This window comes from Salvelinus alpinus, chromosome 5 (assembly GCF_045679555.1).
Source record: "Salvelinus alpinus chromosome 5, SLU_Salpinus.1, whole genome shotgun sequence".
NCBI classification, from domain to species: domain Eukaryota; kingdom Metazoa; phylum Chordata; class Actinopteri; order Salmoniformes; family Salmonidae; genus Salvelinus; species Salvelinus alpinus.
Genome location: NC_092090.1, coordinates 74,666,797 through 74,688,832, shown reverse-complemented (window position 1 = coordinate 74,688,832; position 22,036 = coordinate 74,666,797). Strand labels below are relative to the sequence as shown.

At 41.9% G+C, this 22,036-nt stretch overlaps 1 protein-coding gene across 3 annotated transcripts in view; it reads left to right on the top strand.

The window, feature by feature from the left end:
• The first annotated feature begins 5,623 nt into the window (after window positions 1–5,623).
• LOC139576772 (transcription factor 7-like 1-A) overlaps window positions 5,624–22,036 on the top strand; it is a 48,251-nt gene continuing 31,838 nt past the window's right edge. For 2 of the 3 annotated variants that reach the window (XM_071403213.1, XM_071403212.1), the window contains exons 1-3: window positions 5,627–6,545; window positions 6,725–6,797; window positions 6,914–7,041. In XM_071403213.1, coding sequence (XP_071259314.1) covers window positions 6,360–6,545; window positions 6,725–6,797; window positions 6,914–7,041 — 387 coding nt within the window. In that variant the 5' untranslated portion in view covers window positions 5,627–6,359. Of the gene's footprint in view, window positions 6,546–6,724; window positions 6,798–6,913; window positions 7,042–22,036 lie in introns of all 3 variants that reach the window. The other variant, XM_071403214.1, reaches the window with a different exon arrangement.

Genomic DNA, 22,036 nt, shown 5'->3' with positions numbered 1-22,036 from the left:
TCAAAGTAAGGCAGATGCAGGGACAGCACCCTCTGAATACATTTTCTGGCCACCAGTCGATCTGCCCTCAGGCTAAGATTGTGGCTGTTCGCATCTCTCCTGACCCCTCATGAGCTCCCAGTTAAAATGAATCCCTCACTAACAAGGAAGACATGGAGAAAATGAGAAATAGAAAAACATGATAAGAGTGGATATTTAGAAGAGAGAGGGATTCTATTATCAACTGTAGAAGTGCTGTAATAGGTTAAAGAGCCTTCAATTTTATTCAAGAATATATAGTACGTATTAATGAAGCACTACTGTATTAATCATTACCTTGCTGTATACTCCCTTGAGTTTTCACTTCATCATTCAGGTATAAGTGCTATGTCGCAGTGTGTTGCTTTTGGTTCTTACATGTATAACAGCATGTTTTTCAGCAGTAGTACTTCATAGCTCAGTGACATTGATGCATCCATGAGAATTGTCAGTGTGTTGGAGATTTCTGGTTCAGGAGGATCTAAGACCTAAAATCTATGTCGTTGTAATTAATTAATTTAATATTTGATTGGGTAAATCCTTCATAAGTGTGTGGTGTGTGAATGAAGGTAATTATGTCTACTGGGACACAGGATCAAAATCACATACACACATTCATTCACGCTTGCTCAACCACCACCACCACACACACACACACACACACACACACACACACACACACACACACACACACACACACACACACACACACACACACACACACACACACACACACACACACACACACACACACACACACACACACACACACACACACACACACACACACACACACACACACACACACACACACACACACACACACACACACACACACACCACACACCACACACTCTGGAAGGAGTCAAAGAACTATTATGTCATGTGATGCAAGGTGCCCTTCAATTAGAAATTGAAATCCTTGAAAATAATTGAATAAAACAAAGAAAATCATTTGTACCTTTCCTCATAATAATTGACTTGTGTAAAATAATCTATGCCTGAAAAATTGTGTAAGCGCCAACAGTCGGTAGGAGTAAGTATTGTGGTTGTGGTTAGGTTATCCATTTGGACATGCAATAGAGCAAGAGTTTCCTGTGCATCATGGGGAAAATGTTTTGTGTTATGTGCTGGGGATGCAGTAGGGCAAGAAGACACTGGGATGTAGCCCTTGGAGCAAAAATGTATCTGCGTGTGTGGAACTCTAAGCTGGGTCTATTGTTCATGATCTCCATACCTGCAATTCATAGTGATATGGTACGCATGTGCAAAACGCGCACTCACACACACACATGGGGAGTGGGGCTCTAATGAGGCCCTTGGAGACTCTGCTGGATTGTCAATCAAGCCTCTGCATGCTGACACGCGGTCGACAACATCAATGATATTTTTCCCAAACAGATAAAAGCCTGTCAGATTGCATCAGAAAAGAAGGGGATCAGAAGTCCATAGGAGTTTCGGTGAGAAAGATGAAGAGGGAGGGCTGAGGGAGGACATGAGGAAAGAAGAGTAAAAGCAAAAGGAAAGAGGGCAAGAGTAAAAAAATGAATAAGAGAAAAAAATGAATGAAAAGCCGGAGACAAAGAAATTGTGGGCATGGAAGAGAAGATGATGGTGAAAGTTTTCTTCCCTCCAAATGTACACTATACAGTATAGAAAAAGTATGTGGACACCCCTTCAAATTAGTGGATTCGGCTATTTCAGTCACACCCATTGCTGATTGGTGTATAAAATCTCCACACAGCCATGTAATCGCCATAGACAAACATTGGCAGTAGAATGGCCTTACTGAAGAGCTCAGTGACTTTCAACGTGGCACCGTCATAGGATGCCACCCTTCCAACGAGTCAGTTTGTCAAATTTCTGCCCTGCTAGAGCTGCCCCAGTCAACTGTAAGTGCTGTTATTGTAAAGTGGAAACGTCTAGGTGCAGCAACGGCTCAGCCATGAAGTGGTAGGCCACACAAGCTCACAGAACGAGACCGCCAAGTGCTGCGTGTAGCGTGTTAAAATCGTCTGCCCTCAGTTGTAATACTCACTACTGAGTTCCAAACTGCCTCTGGAAGCAACGTCAGCACAATAACTGTTCGTCAGGAGCTTCATGAAATGGGTTTCCATGGCCGAGCAGCAGCACACAAGCCTAAGATCACCATGCGCAATGCCAAACATTGGCTGGAGTGGTGTAAAGCTTGCTGCCATTGGACTCTGGAGCAGAGGAAACGCGTTCTCTGGAGTGATGAATCACGCTTCACCATCTTGCAGTCCGACTCCGACGGACGAATCTGGGTTTGGCGGATTCCAGGAAAACGCTACCTGCCCCAATGTATAGTGCCAACTGTAAAGTTTGGTGGAGGAAGAATAATGGTCTGGGGCTGTATTTCATGGTTCGGGCTAGGCCCCTTCGTTCCAGTGAAGGGAAATCTTAATAATACAGCATACAATAACATTCTAGAGCAGGCCTGGGCAACTCCAGTCCTCAGGGGCCTGATTGGTGTCACACTTTTGCCCCAGCCCCATCTAACACACCTGACTCAAATAATCAACTATTCATGATCCTCAGTTAATAATGCAATTACTTTCAATCAGGTGTGTTTGCTAGGGATGGGGGAAAAGTGTGACACCAATCAGGCCCCCGAGGACTGGAGTTGCCCAGGCCTGTTCTAGAGGATTCTGTACCTCCAACTTTGTGGCAATAGTTTGGGGAATACCCTTTCCTGTTTCAGCATGACATTGCCCCCATGCACAAAGCGAGGTCCATACAGAAATGGTTTGTCGAGACCGGTGTGGAAGAACTTGACTGGCCTGCACAGAGCTCTGACCTCAACCCCATTGAACACATTTGGGATGAATTGAAATGCCAACTGCGAGCCAGGCCTAATCGCCCAACATCAGTGCCCGACCTCACTAATGCTCTTGTGGCTGAATGGAAGCAAGTCCCTGCAGCAATGTTCCAACATCTAGTGGAAAGCCTTCCCAAAAGAGTGTTATAGCAGCAAAGGGGGATCAACTCCATATTAATGCCCATGATTTTGGAAGGAGATGTTCGACAAGCAGGTGTCCACTACTTTTCGTCATGTAGTGTATTTTCTGTTGTGCCACTCCTCCAGAACAATATTGTAGATCTGTTTACTATGAATCATTCAGTAAATCAAATCTAATTGTATTTGTCACATGCGCCGAACACAACAGGTGTAGACTTAACGGTGAAATGCTTACGAGCCCTTAACCAACAAAGCAGTTAAAAAGTAAGAAAAAGTAGGTAAATAAAAAAAGGATATAGTAACACAATAAAATAACAAGGCTATATTTATTTTTTATTTAACTAGGCAAGTCAGGTAAGAACAAATTCTTATTTACAATGACGGCCTACGCAGGCCAAACTCTAACCCGGATGACGCTGGGCCAATTGTGAGCTTCCCAATGGGACTCCCAATCACGGCCGATTGTGATACTGGAATCGAACCAGGGTCTGTAGTGACACCTCTAGCACTGTGATGCAGTGCCTTAGACCGCTGCGCCACTCGGGAGCCAATATACAAGGAGTACCGGTACCTAGTCAATCTGCAGGGGTACGAGGTAGTTGAGGTGATTGATGTCATTTGTACAGTACATATAGGTGGGGGTAAAAGTGACTAGGCAATCAGGATTGATAATAAACCGTGTGAAAGTGTGTTTATGTGAGTGTGGCGTCAATATGCATGTGTGTGTGTGTGTTTTGTGTGTGTGTGAGCGAATGTAGTGTGTGTGTGTTGGAGTGTCAGTGTAGTATGTGTATGGGTAGAGTCCAGTGAGTGTGCATAGAGCCAGTGCAAGAGAGTGAAGTATGTGCCTCAGATGAGGGAAACTTGCTTCTGACTTCAACTAGATTATCAGACAGATCCCTTTCTGACAGTTATAATCATTTATGCCCTTCCTCAATGACACTTCACCATTTTTATTTTCAGTACTTATCAATAGATGCTGTACATAGATTCCATGCAGGGAAAAAATGACTATATAGAGTTGAAATTAATATATAAAGTTTTAATTGGTCAGCTTCAGCTTCACAGATGTGCACTTAAATGCACTAGGCTACACCAGTATATAATGCTGGGCTTAGAAAAATGCACAATTTCCAGGGTTAGGGAAAGATCGCATGCGACAGACAGGTACTAGAATATTAATGCACAGTGACAGGTATCATTTGACAATTTTTCTTCTTTTGCCACATTTCTGAACTCATCTGACAGTCACAGATATAGACATGATTCGTAATAGGTGATGGTCAGAGGGGGAGGTGGATTTAAAAGAAATGATTACATTAAAATTAAAAAGCAATCTATTTATCTTTGAGAATATAGCTAACCTCTTTGGAAGTATATAAGTATAGTAGAAACATGTCTTTAATCATTTATTTCTCCTTATATTAGCTGGAGTGGGTATACGTGTTGGCGTCGTCCCTGTTTATTAGTCAACATCACACATGTAGATTCCCCTCGATGGTATCTCCAAAAGCCCCAACTCACTGCAGAGGGCATCATGCAGCTGGGGTTAGTGCAATGGCCAGGACAGTCCTGTCTAGGTGGGAGGGCTGGAGATCCAACCTCATAACAAGAGGATTTCATTACCAAACTGAACCTGAAGCTCTGCTAACAGACCATGCTGCTGGGCCTTGCCTTTCCAAGTGTATTGTTCCAGGAACACACCAACACACAATTAGCATGGCAGCGTGTAATTAAGACTCTTTTTTCTGAGCCTGTCATTATCACATGGCTTCAGCCCAACATGGTTCCTGCATGCTGCTGCTGGGTTCACAGCTTGGACAGGAGACAGGGATGCATGGGATGACATGAGCATGAGGTGCTGCTGATGGGTTCACAGCTTGGACAGGAGACAGGGATGCATGGGATGACATGAGCATGAGGTGCTGCTGATGGGTTCACAGCTTGGACAGGAGACAGGGATGCATGGGATGACATGAGCATGAGGTGCTGCTGATGGGTTCACAGCTTGGACAGGAGACAGGGATGCATGGGATGACATGAGCATGAGGTGCTGCTGATGGATACTGTATTTATTTTCTTTGTGCTGCTGTATCCATCAGCAGCACAAAGAAAATAAATACAGTGTTGTTGGAGGATTAGGTATTTCTAAAGATTACTGTATAGTATTATCATATCATAATATTTGGTCTGCTTGATAGAAACCCCGACTTCTCTCTCTGTCAGAAAGTGAAATTCTGTCAGTAAGTGCCCACTGGAACAAATGTTTATGAATATTACTTTCTTTATTTCGTAGAACAATTTGCCTAAAAATAAGATACAACAAAAAGTAGCTACTGCAGGCAGGCTACGTTGAATTTTAAAGATTTAAATTAAAGTATAGACCTATTAGTTGACATTGTCATGGATCTTGGAAGCATTGTTAGTCACATAATAACCATTGATATCTTGCTGATGTTGAAACAACAGGATACTATTTCCATATGAATGGTAACGTTGTAATGTGTAATATGGTCAAACTGTTCCTTTAAGCATACCCGTCTACATGGTGAATGAAGTGTCGTTTTTCAGCGTTAACTCCTCCTTTGCATTCTGAACAAGTTGCGCTGTTTCTTACACTTGAACAACCAAGTAGTTTCTAAGCGCATTCCCCGTTAGCTAATGTGGAGGGAAAGAGGGTTCTTTTTTTACCTACCCGAAAATATAGATTTGGCACCGGATATCATTTGACAGTTAATATAAGAACATACGAAGGTCGGTTATTAAAGGTAAACTTCCTCGAAGTAAATATAGTTTTGATCGAAACTCTTGACTGAACGAGAGTGTCCTGCGAAGAAAGCAATAGCTGTGGTTCGATTTCCATGCTTATAATAAGACTCATCTTTTGCCTGTCGAATTGAAACTCACATATGATATTAGGAAGTGAAATTGGACGTCATCCTTGAATTTAAATTGGTTCGTACCCAGTTTGTTTGCCTGTGAGCGTCTCGGGAAGAATATCGAAGTTGCATTCTTCAGCACCCATACGGAGGGAGAGTGGGTTGCAACTAACCCACTGGGTAGAGTGAAGAAGACACTTCTGGGAAGTTGCTTTATCCGGCTATTGACGCCGCAATTAAAACAGTTGCATTTGGTGGATTATTGGAGAGTTCATCATCATGGAAAAGTTGGAGATTATTCAGTATATCAAAATGGAGATGTGAAAACGTGGCATTTTGTTTTCACACTGTCAGTTTTGGGTTTATTCTAGTGCACAAACTGGACGGTCCCCCCCTTTGCAAATAGACGATTTATTTCGGTTTGTTGGAGCGATCGTGCATTCTTGTCAACTTTATCAGGGAGAAACTTTTTCATCAGCAAAATGCCACAACTTAACGGAGGTGGTGGTGATGATTTGGGGGCGAACGATGAAATGATATCATTCAAAGATGAAGGCGAGCAAGAGGAAAAAATATCCGAAAATGTATCAGCGGAGAGGGATTTGGATGATCTGAAGTCTTCGTTAGTGAACGAATCGGAAAACAACAGTAGCTCGTCAGACTCCGAGGTAAGGCCGTTATATGCTGATCTGAAGTCTGATCTATTGCAAACGCGTGTCTATAGCCTATAGGCTTTATACTACATGCCCATAAAAAAAAAAAAATGTTTGGTATAGCCTATTGCTGAAGTAGACTACTATTACAAGTTTTCCCCTTTTTGTTCTGTGTGTGCCTCTGTCCTTGTCAGCAAGCAGAGCGGCGCCCTCAACCAAGACCAGACTTGGACAGTTACGAGAAAACCAGGGATTACTTTAGTGAAGGTAAAATCTGTCACTTGCAATGCTACATTGTTACATTTGCTTTACTATTGTTTAATGCATTTCATATGTATGTGATGTCCCTTCTCTTTACTGATATTCATGCTCTGTCCTTGCAGCACTCAGAAGACAGCAAGATGGTGGCTTTTTCAAGAGTCCCCATTATCCTGGGTACCCGTTTCTTATGATCCCAGATCTTACCAACCCCTACCTATCCAATGGGGCCCTCTCCCCTAGCGCAAGAACGGTGAGTGACCATAACAAAATGAATCTACAATGTAGGCTACTCTTCAGTGTTGCCAGTTATCCGCGTTGCTTTCCACTGAAGGCATGTGTAAAAATTGGTTATGCACAACCAGACCGCCATATTCCCTTCGAGTGGCCTCTCAAGGAGTAGGCTAACTAGTTCTTTGTTCTTTTGGGATATTTTTCCTCCTGTCAGCCTTCTGTAGGGTACTAACTGCACATTTTTAGGCTCGATCTCTAATTCAGATGAAGTGCATGATTTATCTATGTGTTGGTCTATTTATTTCGAGGCAGAAGTGATTATGATAAATATGAGCAGTAAAGTGTTTTGTAAATGTGATTCTTCAACGGAAGCTGTGGCATTCGGGTGGTTAACAACTTATTAGGTACTAAGTACATACTACATTGAGGACCATGAATTCCAAAGCCCATCTAATGTTCCATAGAGCCCAAATTCAACAATAAGTATGAAGGAAAACTTTGCAATAATGATAACTTGTGGGTGATAGCCAACATGTACTCTTACAAACAGACACTTTATGCACAGGGCATCATCAGATGTTGCAGTCAAGAGACCTAAGCAAAACATGTAGGTGGCCACAGTAGTGTCCAATAACCTGTCATCCTGAATGTGCTTATTTTCAGGAGTTGACTGTCCTGTCAAAATTTGTTTTCGCCCAGTTATTTACCCAAAATCATATGCCCATGACTTAGAAAGTCATTTTCTTCTTTAAAATTATGCCTACTGTAATTTTCCATATACCACAATGTATTCCAGGTTGTGTGGCATATTATGAAAAAAATACTGAGACCTGCTTGTTCGGGCAAATTAAAGTTTTCTGCATAAAATATATATTTTTAAGAAATAATATAACTTGTTACCTTAGATATCTGTATGCTATCCATTGTGTATATAATTCACAATTAAATAATGTGCATCATTATCAACTAAATAATAGTGCAAACGTCATTAAAATACCACCTAATGAAATAATGTTGTTGTTAGGAGCATTTCCATCTCACCCTGAAAAGCGAGTGATTTGGATGGGACCAGTCAAGCATTTCAGTGAAAAGCAATTACTCCCTTTCTTTCTCTGCTTTTCCCTGCCTACTTTGCACTGTTCCAAACCAACTCTCCCTGCCTCCTTTTCACTGTTCCAAACCAACTCTCCCTGCCTCCTTTTCACTGTTCCAAACCAACTCTCCCTGCCTCCTTTTCACTGTTCCAAACCAACTCTCCCTGCCTACTTTGCACTGTTCCAAACCAACTCTCCCTGCCTCCTTTTCACTGTTCCAAACCAACTCTCCCTGCCTCCTTTTCACTGTTCCAAACCAACTCTCCCTGCCTCCTTTTCACTGTTCCAAACCAACTCTCCCTGCCTCCTTTTCACTGTTCCATACCAACTCTCCCTGCCTCCTTTTCACTGTTCCAAACCAACTCTCCCTGCCTCCTTTTCACTGTTCCATACCAACTCTCCCTGCCTCCTTTTCACTGTTCCATACCAACTCTCCCTGCCTCCTTTTCACTGTTCCAAACCAACTCTCCCTGCCTCCTTTTCACTGTTCCATACCAACTCTCCCTGCCTCCTTTTCACTGTTCCAAACCAACTCTCCCTGCCTCCTTTTCACTGTTCCATACCAACTCTCCCTGCCTCCTTTTCACTGTTCCAAACCAACTCTCCCTGCCTCCTTTTCACTGTTCCATACCAACTCTCCCTGCCTCCTTTTCACTGTTCCAAACCAACTCTCCCTGCCTCCCTGTACCTTCCATTCAATTAGGGAGGCGTTTGTTGACCATTGTTATTCTGAGCGCTTGATGGCTTCATTGGAGGTCTCCATTGGGGCTCATTAACTAAATGGCTACACTCTACACACAAGTTGCATACCACTGTGGAGATCCTCTTTTGTTCCTCAAGCCATTTGTAGGGATAGGCAATTAGCATAATTGTTGCATTTAATTAGCATGCCTGTGTTTTTTCCATGTTTAATTTTCCTCCTCATGGACATTATCTAGATCTATTTCAATTCTTGCTTTAATTTCGGTTCCTTCGATCTATGGTTTGAACAATACTCATTTTTTTGTACACTCCTTGCCTGAATTTGGCAATGAGATTTCAAAAAGTTTTTCAAATTAAGATAATTTTCTTTACAAAATGTTGTATGGTCCATGTTTGTGCAAGCAATCCATGCTGCTCTCTCACGTCACAAAAATATTAATTGTGTAGACAAATATACAATATTTTCCTTCTCACTGCTTCCTTCTTGATGTTTTTCATCACTTCCTCTTTTTTTGTGTGTGAGTTGACCAAAATGTAAATCCTATCCAAGGTCAGTGATATCAGAAAAAATCTGGGTATTTTTTGCAAACGTGCCAGGCCCTATTTACATAAACCTTCCATGTTGTATTCCTTACAGCACTTGGTATTTTAGCAGAACTTGTGATCAAATAGCCTATTTATTATGTTGAGTTAGCGAAATAATAAGTAAGTACATTTTACTTAACCCTGTCTTGAACTCACGTTGTTCCTCATTGACCCCTCACACAAAGCATGCTGGGACCTAGAGCTCCACCGCCGCATGGTTTTGATTTGGTTTAGAAAAACAAACTCTTAAACAAAAAGTTAGTTAGGATAGCTGTCAGTTTTCTTTCTCAATGTTATACGCTTTAGGGAGGGATCCACATTCCTTCTAAGCCTTTCCAATTTGGAGCTATATCCCCTTAATGACATGAGGAGGACAGAATCAGGTCAATGGGATGTATTGAGCCCACTCTGTCAATCAGCACCACCATGGTAGAGAAACTACAGTGAGACAATGGCTGGCTGGAATACTCAGGATATTTACTGAACAAGTAGTCCTAAACTGCACATTTACTGGTATTGCCCCATTGAGCTGAATAAAACTCATTGCCTGGGATCTAACAGAAAATGCTCTGAATTCGAATAATCTGATAATGTATCATCTTTTAAGCCTACAATGACAGTTTTTGAACCGTTATGCCAAGTTGGATACAGCTGCATTTAATAGAGAATACTTGTCACTGGTCTCTGCTCAAACATTGGGTTAACAAGTTTGTTAAACTAATGAGTTCCACAGTAACATTTGCTCTGTACATACCTTCAAGGTTTCCTAATTGGTTAGTTGGCTGGAGAGTGTGACTGAGGTCTCTCTACAGGCTCATATAGTAGATAATTAGTCTTGTTGAGTTTGACAGCATTGCTCCAGATTTGGGCAGAAATGAATTAAGGGCAGAAAGATATTATACGGTACTTTTGTATACTTTTTAGCCATTAGTTCTGAAAGTAGCGCCCACAAGCCAAAAGTGATCCCCGAAAATTGGATACTACGTCACAAATGTGCAGATATGTGCACCACATCATTTGTCGCTCTCTCTCTCTCTACTGTGTGTGCATCTTACTAGCAGTCACTCAAATTGCGTGGGCTGAAGCTCGTGGGCTGAAGCTCATTGGCTGAAACTCGAATTGCTAGGGGGCAGGCCCACGTTGGGGGAGTAAATGTTGCTTTCAAACTAGGGATTTTGTGGCTAATTGAGGTAAAACTGTAATTCTGCTCATAGATTATGCATGTATGAACTACACATTGGCACATCCCAGCCTAAAGCGGGAAGTAAAAAAAAATATTTACTAGTTGCCAAAGTACCGGAGCATGTCTTCAATTTCAAATCAGTTTCATACAGTAGTTTGGTGTTGCAAATATTCTGTTCTCGAGCTCAGTTAAAACAGAGCTCAGAATTAGAATAAGGAATGTAAACACAGATACTGGAGCAGTAAAGGTACATTAACAACACGGTCTCCCTTGCTTTGAACCAACCAATTGATAACAAGCGTAATAGATGTATCATAACTTTAGTAGTAATTAGTGAATGTTTAAATCTCTAACCTTTAGGTGGAATTGTTTGGGAAGTCTTGCTTTTTCTCCCCAAGGTGCATTCACTCTGTCTCTGGGACAATGTTGTCGACAACTCCCCCTTCTGGCCTCCCCCAGTAATATAGATACTATGATAATACATGGGCATTTTCAATCAATTGATATGCCATGTTTTAGAAGAAGTAGTGTGATGTCCAGACGAAGAGAGCAGTTACAGAGGCTTCTCAAGAGACCACCGTGCTTTCTCAGAATACGCCTTGTTTCTTTTAGTGTTTCTGGTTTAATCTAGTATTGTATGTCAATTGTTTTGAGGGAAAACTTGAGAATGTGGATATGACAACCCTATCGTGAGCAATGGTAAGACACTTTGGCTCAGCACAACACAAATCCCTAGAGGGAGAAGCATAACTGATTTAGTGGCTGTTCTGAGCTGAAATTCCACTGTAATCCGCTGAGGGTTCAGGAGGAACTTTGCTTTTGGAATTCCGTTTTACTAGACTTTTGTCATGGGTGGAGGGCCAAGGAGGCTGTCCCCTGTGAGGTAGAATATCAGACAGTGTTGTTTTTAGGCCTAGTGTAGATGTAATTAAGAACTCTCAGTGACGAGTGCTGGAGGAGTTGTTCCAGACTACAATGTTCATCGGCCCTGTTATATTTTAGTCAAGATTGTTTTCTTTTTTAAAGGGACACCCTTTGTACAATGTTGTCAGTAAACAGTGATTTACCTCTTGTGTGAGAGGTGTCCGTCATGTCGGCTAAAGTCAGTTGAATACAACTAAATCAAATGCATGTATTCTAGTCAATCATGGGCTTTGAAATAGGGGTGTTACTATGTCTGAACATGTCAGTTACTACAATTGCATGCTTCACTGAGGTGTTCATTTTTCCAGCCTTGCTGATGGTTTTGGTGTTTAAAAATGGGTAGACAAAGACAAGTAAACAGTGGCATTGTCCTATTGAATAAAAGGACCTCTCCTTGTATAAGCAAACAGTGTTTGTGTGGAGCAGTCTTTTCATCAGGTAGGACACTGCCTTTTCCTCTAACCTTGCAGTCCCAATGGTGGAGGGGTGGTTGAGGGAACGAGCATCAGGGGAGGTTCTGTGGCTGCTCTGCTATAGAGGGAACAGTGTCCACGCTCATTCTGACAAGCCTCGATACTGTGCGACTGCTGAAAGTAATCTCCAATGTTAGCTGGCAAATATTTTTTTACAAGGACTGTGTAAACAGAGCTAACATTTTTTTACTAGGTTTATGTTTTAGAAAAGTTTTTTTTCTTCAAAGGCAAACAAATCTACATCAATTTAGTAGCAGCTTTTTGATTAAAAAAAGATTGCACGCGCCCTCAGGGACGTCAAGACCAGCTAACATCTCACAACTAAAATTATTTATTTGTCATAAATGGTCTTATTGTTTGCAATGGGGGAAATTAAATGCTCAAAAAGCCTTATTATTTGGCTAAACTGAAGTAAACTACGAATCTGAAGAACGGTGTTCTACTAACCCTTTAATATACAGCTCTAACCCAGATTAAGTTCTGATATGTCTTAAAGACGGTTTGAAAACATTTCTCTAGTACCCACCCATATTAATTGAATGAATAGAGTATAAACCAAACACTTGTTTTGATTTTGGTTTCTACTGATTACTTCATGCAGTGGTAAAGGTGCTACTTAGGTCTTTGCTCAGGATTCTCAGCCCAAATCTCTTCCTGTGTCTCGGGGAGGATGGATATTTCTCTGTATTTCATCTTTCGGACTTAGGGTTGTTCATGTTCGGTTCATAACAGCACTTGTATTGAAGTGTGTGAAATGGTGCCAGTCCTGGTCTCTATTCCTCCCTCTTTGGTCTCTGTGGAAAGCATGAGCTGGCGTCAAATCCTCCCGCCATCCCTCGCCTGCTAGCTCACCACCTACCCACCCTCCCTCCCGCCTGCCATTAGAAATTCTGTTTATAGCACTCGCTGGCTTCTCAAGAGCAGGGCCCATCAGGAGCATCTCGGCACCCTTTGAGGAAAGGATAACCACCCCCTCAGCCGCAGACTCCCTACGTTCTGTGACATCAATGAATCCTTTTGAAGTGCCAATATGAATATGTGTGCAAATGTGTTTTTATCAATTTATCCCAGATATGTGTTTTGGTCTAACCAGAACTACTGCAGAGTTTGAGATGTAGTACAGTACTTGTCTTCATGAAAAAAATTGGGACTACTTTTTGTCAAACCTGATAGATATTTTGCCAACCAAAGCATGGATACCTTTCAAGTCCACTTTGATAGCATCTGTTTTACTTGATACAGTAAGTAGAAATGTATATGTTATTTGTGAAACAAGTCACCTGGCCTAGTTTTCCAGGTTTAAGTTAGGAGCAGGTTGGAAGGCATCTGAGTAAGTGTTTATGACCATGAGTCAATGGCTTGAGTCAATGTAATGCTGTGCAACATCAAACCCCGGCAGCAGGTTTCAGGAAACCACACGTGGATCATATATACCTGTATATCACTCATTTCACCTAATATCTTCAACATTGTTACTGTGTAGGCAGTTTCCTGACCCTCTCCATGCCTGAAAAGAAAGACAGCACAGCACTGTGTGGTGTACATGGACGTGTTGATATTTGCAGCCCTCTTTTAGCAGATTCTCTTATTTTTCTAGCGTCTTTAGGATAGGCCGTGATGGGGTTCAGAGAGTCAGAGGAGTCAAGGTAGTGGAAATGCAATTTTATTCTCATTGACAAACCTGTCATCTTCGGCATGAAGGTAAGGGCTAAGCCATGACCAGTGTGATATGTGGAATTCTCCCACTAAACAATGGAGCTCCCAGCAAGGCCATACAGCTGTTAACTGTATTGAAAGTAAAAAGGTTGCCATGACATGATCATATATCATATGAATGCCAGCATGTCTCATGCTCACTAATGTCTATGGTCTCCGTTATTAGGAGTAAGCCTCCGTTTAGGAGGGAGTTTTTCTCCCTAGTTTTATCAGGGGATCTGGGTAATCAATCTGCCTCCCAGGTGATTGGGCCAATCGCTGATTGATGGGGAAGGGGGCACAGTGACGACACCACTACTCACGGCTTTTGGGTTCCTTGTACGTGGGCCGCACTTTGCAGAGACTTGTGTATATTACATTAACTAAGGTTAGCTCTCAAAGTGTACACTAAAGTTTTCATTCCATGCTAATAAAACCTGATTGTACAGCAAAAAAAATCAAATCTAAATAGGTTTTATCAGTCTGGTATTACAAACAGCTGTTTTCAGTTTAAGTTGTGCATGCAGCAGAAGAGCGAGAGGGGAGCAGAGAAGGTAAGAGGAGAGATTGTTGATGAGATGTGGTGGTGGGAGCATAAACTGGGGCAGATATAGGCCTCACTATTCCTTTGCTTGTTATCCCGAGGTCGGCCAGCTTCCAGACCTTGAGGCTCTCTCTTATTTGAGGGATTCTCTCCCCCACAGAGCTGCACTACTCTGCTATGGACCAGAATGCATTGCCCTTTCCTCACAGGCCAATCAGAGAGCTGCAGGATACTGTCAGATCCTACAGATCTAGATTCCCTGGTACTTAGATTTTAATCTGGTCTCACTTAAGTTCATATAAATGCCATGGAAATAATTTTTTAAGGCTTACTCTGCAACTTTTACTTGTAGGAACGCAGGATAAAGTAAGTATAGTAACTACTGGTAGGTTACCATAGGTTAATTGTGTTTGTGAAGTGTATATACTAGTATGGCCAGATTAGACTCTCCAACCTATACTATATAAAGAAATGGTTGGGTATCTTTCCAGCATGAGTTTAGTTGTCAGTGAGCGGAGCAGCTGTTGTTCATGTTGAAGTTGTAAATCAGTGTGTCTCATTCCAGCACTGCTGGTCCCGGCTTAAGTCTCCTGGTAGAGCCATCACGTTGCACCTGCATGCATTCTAAAGGTCCTAGATACCACCGTGACACAGTAAGATGAGGACATGTTTTCTTGGACATTGGACACAAGTGTCCCTCTGTCATAAGACCTACGTACTTGGTGATTACATGACACGTTGAAAGATTTGTGAGAAACGTGTGTTAATGAACATGCAGTCCATGTAATCAATACAATGTCATACAAGTTCGCTAAAGTGTGAACTGGTGTGCTACTCCCATTTCAACTCTTATTACAATGTCATACATATTGACCGTGTAATAACACTAGTGTTTATAGTACACTGGTGTAATGTAAGCTTGCATACATTTACAAGCAGCAGATGGATGTATTGGAAGGTTTCTTTGAAGAGAGTAGCTGCTACCCATTTGACTGAATGTCAACATTTATTAAATCACTTTAAGCTTCTGGAGATAAGGATTAACTTGTTCAGTGGAGGATGTCTGGGGAAGATGCAAGACTTTCAAACAAGGTTCTTTGGATAAGGCATGTAGGTGGAACATCACTTTTGGACCTGTGACAGAGCTTTCAGTGTAATGCCATAAACTGAAATGGTTATTTAGTTATCATTCAGCTTGTGGATGTGGATGTTGTCCTAACATTTAAATTCCCCATTTGCCTCTGGTTGCCTTTGCTGCCTCCAAGTAACCCCTGTAAACCAATTGTACTTGTTAAGGAGTCACAATGTTCTGCAGAGCATCACATTTGATTAAAGCAAAGACACAAGTCATCTGAAATGTGTAGCTTCGTTGTCTCCACTTGTGGATCTAGTTAGTCAGACGAGATGTAAAATTGTCACAGCTTTTAATTGTTTGATTTGTAGTTTTTATGGCCTTTCATGGAATATTTCAAACCATTATGCAATGTACTTGATTACCATGAATAATACACACTGATGAATTCCAGCTGAGATCGTCAAGCTTTAGTTTCAAGTGATTTTGGGATTTCCCCTTCTCCTGCCTTTTAGCAGGGACATGCACATAGGATTGTCTACCGTTCGCCAGCCACGAATAATTAGCACCTCTGAACAGTGTCAGCAGTCAATCTCTTTTGTGTTCACACAGCAAAGACCTTGGTCGTCAGTCACTCAGCCTGGTTAAAGTACTCCAAACCAGAAGGTGGCTGTAGCGTTGGCAATGCTTGTCCGTTTGTGTTGCTTAGTTTATGGTCTAGATTCCAATGTTAGTTTGCTAGCTGCACTAATATTGCTATTTTGTAGAAAGCCCTTGTTGATACTAGCCAGATAATTACCTACCAAGATGACGAAGAAACAATTTAATTCACTCTCCATAATCACATACTGCCAGTGCCAGCCCATAGCCAAATGTTTAGCTAGCTAATGTTATCATATTCATTAGTTAGCACAACATAGCTGGTTAGCTAGCTAAGGACATTGCACCAACTCGGCAGCTAACAAAGGCAGTTGTTTCCAGGAAACTAATACACTGTGATTTAATTATAATGGCAATACTAGCTACGGTGGTTATCTAGCTTGGAGGAAGTATTTAGTGTTGTTTGCAATGCATCTGTGCACTTAGCTAGCTACCATCCCATAGCCTACATTTTCATATGGGTAGCCTAGCTGGCCAGTAACCGAAAGGTCGCTGGTTCAAATCCCAGAGCCGACTAGGCGAAAGATCTGTCTGTGCCCTTGAGCAAAGCACTTAACCCGAAATGTTGTCACCCCGGTTGGCTCCGCCACGTGGGGGGTTGTGCTCTCTGATTGACTAAAAGTCAAGTTGTTGGCCACTGACTAGCATTGCGATTCTACAAGTGGGAACGGCAGATTCGTCACTACCAGGTCGGCACACAGCAGGTATCACTTTTGTTCTAGCAAGAGTAGAAACGGCCTCCTACTGTGATAAGTACCTATCGGCAGTGAGATTCTCTGTGTTTTTGATTCTTTAGATTATCCTTGTGATTTGTTCATTTGACGCTTGTCCTTATTTGGCTTAAAGATGTTTTCAAAACTTTGAAACAGTTGTCCCCTAGCATGATCAATAGTATAATAAAAGATAAGACTTCAAATTTAAACATGTTTAAGAGAGGGGTCTCTATAGGTGCAGTTGCAATATGGCGAGTTGGAATGATTAGACGCAAACTCCTCCACACCTTCCATTGGTATAATTTCTCATCCATTTACATGGTTTGATACAAAATCCTTACAAACGTGAATGACTTATTTGCTGCATAGTTAGACCAGTTAGCTACATTAAAAAAGCTCTAATCAAGCCTATATGACATGAAGTAAGCCAAGGAGTCCTTTTGTTTGATTTGTACATGGGCTGGAAAGGCCTGCTATTGGAAATCCCTGAAGCAGGCTTTGGGGGGCAGGTCTGATTCTCGTGTGAAATGGGAAGGATCTATAGCTGTGGGCTGAGTTGACTGGGGCTGTATGGGTGTGTTGGCAGCGAGAGCTCTGGTCATGAATAGGGTCTTTGACTACCTCAGACTTGCCCTAAAAAGCAGGACAAAGACCCCAGGGCAACTACTTCGAGCCTCACAGCTGAGCTACAGAATGCTGCCTTCGCCCAATGTTCCTCTCTCCTTGCCTGATTTAAATACTACAGTGGCTTTAAGCTTTCTGGAGACCAAGGCTTACATTCACTTCTATATGCCACATTTGCAATCAACACTCTCCAGTGTTTTTGTTTACAACATGCTACTGCTTGGAGGCTATTTACGTGAGCTATTGTGTTGAGTCTTTGGAAGAGCAGTGCATATGCCTCAGTGAGTTCCTTATCAACAGACTGGTTATTATTTGTTTGTTTCATCTATTTTTCGATAATGGGTTTTGCCATGTTATTCCATTTTTTTCTCCTTCTTTGCTATAACTCATATTAGTCTGGGCTTCGCAAAGCCCCTCGTTAAACATGTATAACTAGCTCCATGGAACCTCTCTCTCGCTTGTTGTTGGTAACCACAGCTTTGCTTGGCGTCAGGCGGGTGAAGTTGTTCATTAGGGAACAGTTTTGTTTGCTCTCGGATAATACGGAGGTGTTGGCAAATAAATTAGATTAAATGAGATGAGGACTTTGACCTCAAATTAGTTGTTTGCTTCGTTATTTTGATTGAGCTGTGTGCTACCCCATGGTTTAAGATGCGCATAAGAAAAAAAAGACACAATCTTATCAGCAGCGTTAATGGGTCAGTTCAGCCCTGTCCAGATACTCTCTCCCCATAGGGTCTCCTGTTTCAGATGTCACTCAGAGCTTTGTTTGCCCCCCAAAGGTGAAGGGTGAGAGGTCAAGGTTCAGGGCCACTTGGCTGAGTGGGCACCAAACCCCACCAAGCACATCCGTTCCCTTTTTCAGACCAGCTCTAAGCTGTGAAAAGAGAGGGAAAAAGCCACTCTATTGTTAAATATTTTTTTTCTTTCACAATGATTTATCTCAAATAAATGTTTGGGTTCACTCTAATCCATTGATGTGATTATGGTGGTTAAATACTTTCACATGGATGTAATGACATTGGCTTAGAACTTGAGATATGGATATGGTGTCTTATTGCAGGCTACGCTAGTGCCATTGTATAACTGTTGTTGGTATTTTTGCTGGAGGCCTACTTTGTGGCTCTCCCTCAATAATTACCCTTCACCTCCATACATAATGGCATTTAGATTGATTGAGCTTTTCATAAACGTCTGACTTATTATTTGCATGTGAAAAGTCATATTGTGAGGTTTACGCAAGGACTCTCCATCTCAAGATCAGCAATCTTGTTTTGCACCTCAGCAAAATTTCACACCACACAAATAAAAGACTCTCAGCCTTTTTGTCCATAACACCTCCAAAGTTTGTGAGCCAAAGACCTCTCTCGTCAGCCCCCACCAACAACTCCAGCCTCTTTCCGTCCCACCACCCCCACCCCCAAAATGTCCTCCAGTCAGGTTTATTATGCAGTTTCACGCAGACCAAAATTGCAGCTGCATGGAGAGCAATCTGGATCACATTATCTCAGGCGATGTGATTTATAAATTGTTTCTCAGGCCATAAATCCCTACTGTAATTGTGCACAAGCTCCCCTCTCCCTTCTCTCCCCCCTCCCCCTTCTTTCCTCCATCAGCTCCCCCCCCCCCCCCCTCTCTCTCTTTCTGTCTCTGTCTCACTCTGAGCCACAGCTTACAGTGCTTGGGTCATCTCAATTTTTTTGCAGGAGTGAGCACTTTGGATTTGGAAGAAGTTTGTTACACTGTAAAGTAGGATAGGTTTAGTTTTTTTGGAAAGAATATATCTGGAAATAAATATATTTTCTTCCACTCTCCATCAACAAAACTACTATGTGAGCTAAACAGCATGTGCGGTATTGCTATGGCCAGTGGTGATTGTGGAGAGTGGTCCGTGTTCAGGTCTGTGGCTGCGTGGTCTTGGCTCTACATTCCCGAACACTCTCAGTGTAATTGGTACACTGCCCTGTTCCTGCCTGGGAATCTGATATTTGCTGCAGCCCCTGATCATAATCACCTTGCCCCTCTCATAAGAATGTATACCGATTTGAATTATAGTAATATGCAGCGACTGGAATATTTTAGCAAAATGGCAAGGTCAGCCTTTAGTTGATGTTGGTGTAGTTACAGCATCTTTATGGATTTCAATATCTTTCCATTGGCATTTAGTGGCCCTCCATTCTCCCTGATAAAAGTCTCCATGATATCATTGGCATTCATCAAGACTACTGGCTAACATTGTGCCTTTGGTACTTCCCGTCATTCCTCTCAGATACAGATCATTTTATTTCATTTGACATGGCATTTATTATCTGTAAAGATTTTATTTCTTTAAGATCACTGAATTTCATCCCTCCCTTTTCCTCCAAACCCTCTGAAAAGTATTTGTTCAAGAGGTTTTTCCTAAGTATTGACAGGGACTGAGAGGTTAATGTGTGCTCAGGAAGGTGAAGATTCCCCTGCAAATGTTTACTACTCCATTGTTTTGCTGTCAGGCGACTTGGTGATCCTTGAAGAGGTTTAAGGACCTTATGACCCAGGCTCGTTTTGCTCCGTGTTCCTCCTAAAGGCTGATGTTTCTGGAATTAGGGAACTGGCAAGCAGGAGTATGTGCTGACTGCTTGCTCTGGGTTTAAATGCACTTTCTTAAGAAAGTGTCATTTTATTTACATTTGTACTAGTGAACATTTTAATGATTTTGTATGGTAATCGTTGTTTGACCCATTTTAACATTTTCGTCTTGAAAGGTGAGTCAGCAACACAGTCTATTGATTAATAATTTTTACATGAATACGATTGTTTAAGTCCAAAATGCTGCCATATTAAACTTGAACAATGTGACTTGGATGTATGGGCTGTAGTAACGCAAGAGGAACATAGTGTTCAGGCATGCATACCCGCAGTGTGTGTGTGTGTGTGTTTCAGAGGGAGAGAGAGTAAGTTAGCAGTGGGGTGAGAGGGATGTCAGGCAGTAAAACTGAGACGAAGCAGGGCTGAGACTTCAGGCCCTGAGATTTGTGCCTGCTTGCAGTGCAAACACTGGAGGCATCTGCAGGCAGCTGTGTGTGTGTGTGTGTGGTGGTGGGGAGGGTGGGTGGAGCTGGTGGAGGAGGCTGGGTGGCATTGGGGGGTGGCTGCAGAGAGAACACAATCATCCCTCTGTTTTCATAAGACTTGTGGTATGTGAGAGCAGAAACAAATGTGTTTAATTTAGGCCCTTTTTCTCTCTCCCCTTCTCCCCAGCACCCCACCCACTGACCCCACTTTTTCAAACTGACTTTTTCTAAAAGATGCTTCATGGCCTCCTGCCTCTGTCAGCTGCTCTGAGGCAGTTTTAAAAGACGAGACAAAATCGGCCTGGTTTGCTCTGTCAGAAAGCACTTATAGAAAAGTTGACAGACTTATCATCGATTTAAGATCAAATTTACTCTGAGGTGTAAATATTTATCCACTTTTTCTGTAAAAAGTTTATTTGTATGTTTCTCCCTCAGTTTAGAAGTGATGTATGGTGGGTGTATGGTGGACTTATTATTGCGTCTTAATCAGCTTGGCAGGCACCACACTCTCCATTATATTGGTAACCCATGCTGTCCCTTTTAGTCTATGTGTTTTGGTTAAACATGAAAAATGCAGGTTTCAATGATGTGTCTTTTGTTTAGATGTTGCACTTTTATTTCCGTCCCTCGCACACGCACATACACACATACACGCACATGCACACACATGCACACACATGCACATGGAGTTCATTTGATTTCTCTGTTGAGCTTTACAGTAAACATCCAGCCAACCACTGTTAACCACCACATGTTCTGGAGTTAATTACACAGAGGTTTACGGCTGTGCATTTCAATGAAAGTAGGCTGCTCCCAAAACAATAAAATGTTGTGTTACTGGACAAACAATGACAGTAGAAATGATGTGAAAGAGAGACAACGTCTTCTTCGTTATTGGTGTAGCATGGTTTGATATTGGACTGCATTAACACTAGGCTTAACAGAGAAGCCTATCACAATTGAAACCAGATACGCCAGGTATGGAAAACCACATAACTGACTGCAACAGCATGGCAACCTCCTATCCTCTCATGCCAGACGCATGATTATTTTCTTATGGCTCTAATTATACATTCAGTTTTATTCGACCTGCCTGTTGTTGTGTTCTGTAATGCAATTGCTCACTTATTCCAAACTTTCACCCCAACAAGGCCTCACAAAGTGCTTATTTTCCTTAACCACATCTTATTGAAATTGCCTTAAAGTCAATTAAATAGAATAAAAACTATACTGTGCTTCCTTTAAAAAGGCTTTCACTCTGCTGCCGTAGCAACACACTTTAAGCTCTGGCTACAGGAAGCAATAATTCAGGGTCACATCAAAACCCCCCAAAAATTAACCCTGAAATAACTGCGTGAGCTGTAAAAATGCATAGTCTCACTAAAGCCATTTTCCTCTCTAGTAAAACCCCCAAGGCACTATTCAGAAAGGCCAAAATAAGAGTAAGCAAAATCCAACATATAACTTGGGCTTGCACTTCATGTTCATGTACAAAGAGATTGTGTATTGAGACTGAAGTCCAAATTCATTAGTGGGTCTTTACAAACAAAACCTAATGTTTGCAGCCTAAATAACTCGGGGCTTGAAGACCAGTTTGGCATTTTTCAAAATATGCATGAGCTAGTCATATGACACGAAAGCTCATTGAGTTCAATGAAATTGAATCTCTGGTATGTTTGTGTAATATTTAGA